This window comes from Haplochromis burtoni, unplaced genomic scaffold (assembly GCF_018398535.1).
Source record: "Haplochromis burtoni strain Fernald_Lab_line unplaced genomic scaffold, NCSU_Asbu1 Contig_131, whole genome shotgun sequence".
In the NCBI taxonomy this organism is placed as follows: domain Eukaryota; kingdom Metazoa; phylum Chordata; class Actinopteri; order Cichliformes; family Cichlidae; genus Haplochromis; species Haplochromis burtoni.
The window spans coordinates 1,666,939-1,670,537 of NW_024582492.1; the positions used below are offsets into that span (position 1 = coordinate 1,666,939).

Here is a 3,599-nt window from a genome sequence, read left to right on the forward strand (position 1 = left end):
CACACACACACACACACACACACACACACACACACACACACACACACAGTGGTACAGCATGAAAATCTGAACAAAAGGAACCTTGCCACATTTTTTTTGCGATGCCTTTTTGGGGGGCATGCAAATGAGCTCACTTTAAAGTTGCTGTAGGGTTTGTGTGATTAATGGGCTGTGTGTGTGCGTGAGTGTGCGCACCTCCTATAAGCCAGCAATCTGCTGCTGCCACCTCTTCTGTTGCAGTCTGTCTGTCGATAGACTTAGGGATTCGCCTGCTTTCCTTTATTAACCCACACTCAGAGCAGCTAAAGGTTCATAACAAAAACATGCTCAGCTACTAAAGATTAAACCTATTAAAAAAGTCACGCCGTCTTTATTTAGCTGGAAGGGGCATCGTTTCTTGTTTTGATGTGTCATCATCGTGCCTAATATTGTAAACGCTGAATGCGCACGCGCACACACACACACACACACACACACACACACACACACACACACACACACACACACACACACACACACACACACACACACTCGTGCCAAGCTATTAATGATTGACTTGATGTGCCTTTGATGATTCATCCCAGTGAGAAGGAGCTTCAATGGAAAATGTCAACTTTAAACTGAGATTAAAGGGAATAACTCAAAAAAGGTGCAGGGGGTGGTGTGTTTATGGGTCTCCATCGAAGTATTTGAGAGAGCCTGTGGGTGTGTGCGTGAGTTTGAGTCTGGAGATTTTAGAATATTAAATTCGAAATGGTCTTCTGGGCAGCCATCGTAAACTACTGAGTCTTTTTAGTTTTTGTTGTTGTCTTTGTTTCATGAATCAGACAAATCATAATGCACATTACACGACTCCTGCCTTGATTTACTTGTTCCAGAGAAATGTAACTAAATACATATTTTCTTCAATGGTTTGTACATAACTTCTTGTTCTTTCAGATACCCTTGGGTCAAAAGTAATGATTTGAACATGTTCTTGTTTTTTTTGTCCTTCTTCTTTATATCAAGTGGTGGGAAGTGAAGACGGGCAAAGCTCTGCAGACCTTCTATACAACGGGAAGCGCTTTAAAGAAGATACACGTGTCATCTGACTTCTCCACCTTCGTCACTATCGACAATATCGGCATCCTCTACATCCTCCAGAGAGTGGTGTGACGATAACGCCGCCGGCACCGCTCCAAAAGATGACAGAAACCGACACCATCATCCAGCTTATTGCAAGAACTGCTCAATTGCATAATGTATGCAGACTTGTCCAACGCTAAACGCCCTGCGCATCTAAGAAAAACAGTTTACATTTTCACTTTGCACAGTCAGTAACAATAGCCTTGAGATCATTAGACAAATACACTTTGCTGGGGTCACATGACCAGTTTGCGCGGGCTTTAAATGATGCACTGTGAAATCTTCTTCCTTGAATCTGCATTGCACACATCTTTTTAAACACAAAGAGGTGCATTTAAAAGGTAACACTGATTTCTAAAAAGCCAGCAAACCTGATCATCGGTTCTTCTCAAACCCATTTTTTTTCTATCACTACTATTTACCAACAGATGAAAGATTTAAATGAAAAATATGTGTTTTTTGGGGTTGAGGATTGCACATGTGCAAGAGATTTTCCACTTTTGTATGTATGTATGTATGTAATCGTAAAAGCTATCATAGACGTCCTATGATTTGTTAGAAGTGATGAAGTGAGTTTGGTTTGTCTGTGCTGTGATGCTTTCGAACTTCTGCATTGGGTCAGTATTCATCATTGACAGTTTTAAACCGTTTCTAGACACTGCAGCCTTTTCGTGAATGCACATACTGTGGGTAACAGAGGGTATGTGTGCTTTGTGTCAACACTTTCTAAACATACCAGCACATTTGGAGCTTTTGGTGCACTTTGATGAGCATTAAAAATGGATAGCATGATAAAGTTTTTATGAATTAAATTCTTTTCAAAGCTGAAGAGGCTATTTGTATGTCAGAACTGTTTGTACTTTTGAACGTGGATCAAAGGAAATGTTTTCTATAAAATATAATCACAGCATGTGATTTATAATTTATACTCGAATTTCATGTTGCCAGTCTTAAAAGACATTTTTCTGCTTTAATTGCCTTTTTTCATATAACTATATAACTGTTTTAACTTTAGATATTACTTATTACTGCACGCTGTCTTACTACTGAGCCTTTAGTTGTTGAGAGCACTTGGAAAAAGTAGTTACAATCTTTAAGGATGCTTTTCTTAAAAACAAATCCTTAATTTGAGTGAAAATTCTGAGGTTTTACTGAGAGAGGCAAGTGTCCCTGTACCTTTATCGAAACCACTCCTGTCAGTGAGAAAGGTGTGGACTCCATGTGCAGCTGGAGCAATAAGCACAAAAAAATAATAAATCAAAGTAAGGATGAAATTCAATAATGCTTGTGTTATTCTCACACTGTGCCCTTCCTGATTGGTGCTTTTTTAAAGTTGCTGTTCAATCATCAAATTTCCTTCTAACTGATATGTTGATATCAGCTCAGGATGTAAACTGTTATATGATGTGGTTCAATGGAAAATGTAATTTATTAAGAATAAATCACATATGCTGTGAAGTTGTATGTGTGTGTTTCCCCTTTCTTTTTAGTTGTGTTTTGTTTAGCAGGCGCTAAATTTATGGTTAAGACCTGGTGTGCTCTGCCCTATAAAACCTCCTCCTTCCTGCCGTCTGACGCTCCCCATGAGGAGCGAGAGCCCTGCTCTCAGGCACAGTGACAGCATGATTCATCCTCACATGGCCTGCATTGTAGGGACGAAGGATTTGCTTGACTTGCCTTCCAGAATGATTCAAAATCAGGTTCTCTTTATTCAACTGTCTGGAATCAAATTTGCAATGATATTTTTCCCTGAGTAAATATTTTGATCTGTAATGTAACAGAGAATGGGCTCAATTCATGTGCGCAGTGATTAGGAGCCTATACATTTACCTGTTTTGCTTTTCTGCACATCTGGGGAAAAAAGTACAAATACTGGTGATTTTTTTCTTAGTAGAAGATATGAAATCTTCCTCTTGAGTTCATTATTTTTCATGTGCAGGAAAAATTCCCATCTTTATATCTAACAGAATAACAAACTGGCTCAGTCTACCATTGTCCAGAATCTTGAGGCATTTTAGTCAGTGAGGGACAGGAGGTCACTGAACGAACCATCACCTCTCCATTTCACACTGTAGAGGTAGCAGAGGCTGGTTCTTATTCGACCGTGCTGCCATAAAGAACGCTGCAGGAAATCATTCCAGCCGCTTTCTATAACACTTCACAAGAGCTCTTCTTATGTGACAGGTAAACACACCTGTCAGGACATAAGACTCCACAGACACTCCTGTATCAAGCCTCTTTGCTGCTCTCATATTTATAGCGCATATGTTATGAAGGACCTTTGCCAGAATTCTCTTTTTCACAATCTCAGTTTTATTTTATTTTATTTTTTTATTTCTTTAACCTTTTTATTATTTTATCACTGTTGTATCACTATATACATTTTCACACAGCCTTACATTATAAGACCTTCAGTGTAGACCTGTAGCACTTTTAACAATGTTGTTTTATAAAAGATTATACAATTCTTATGA

At 38.8% G+C, this 3,599-nt stretch overlaps 1 protein-coding gene across 1 annotated transcript in view; it reads left to right on the forward strand.

Annotated features, from left to right (window-relative positions):
* apaf1 (apoptotic peptidase activating factor 1) overlaps positions 1-2,990 on the forward strand; it is a 46,822-nt gene extending 43,832 nt beyond the window's left edge. The window contains exon 27 of the mRNA XM_005930211.3: positions 1,009-2,990. Coding sequence (XP_005930273.1) covers positions 1,009-1,155 — 147 coding nt within the window. The 3' untranslated portion in view covers positions 1,156-2,990. The remainder of the gene's footprint in view (positions 1-1,008) is intronic.
* Positions 2,991-3,599: the final 609 nt, after the last annotated feature.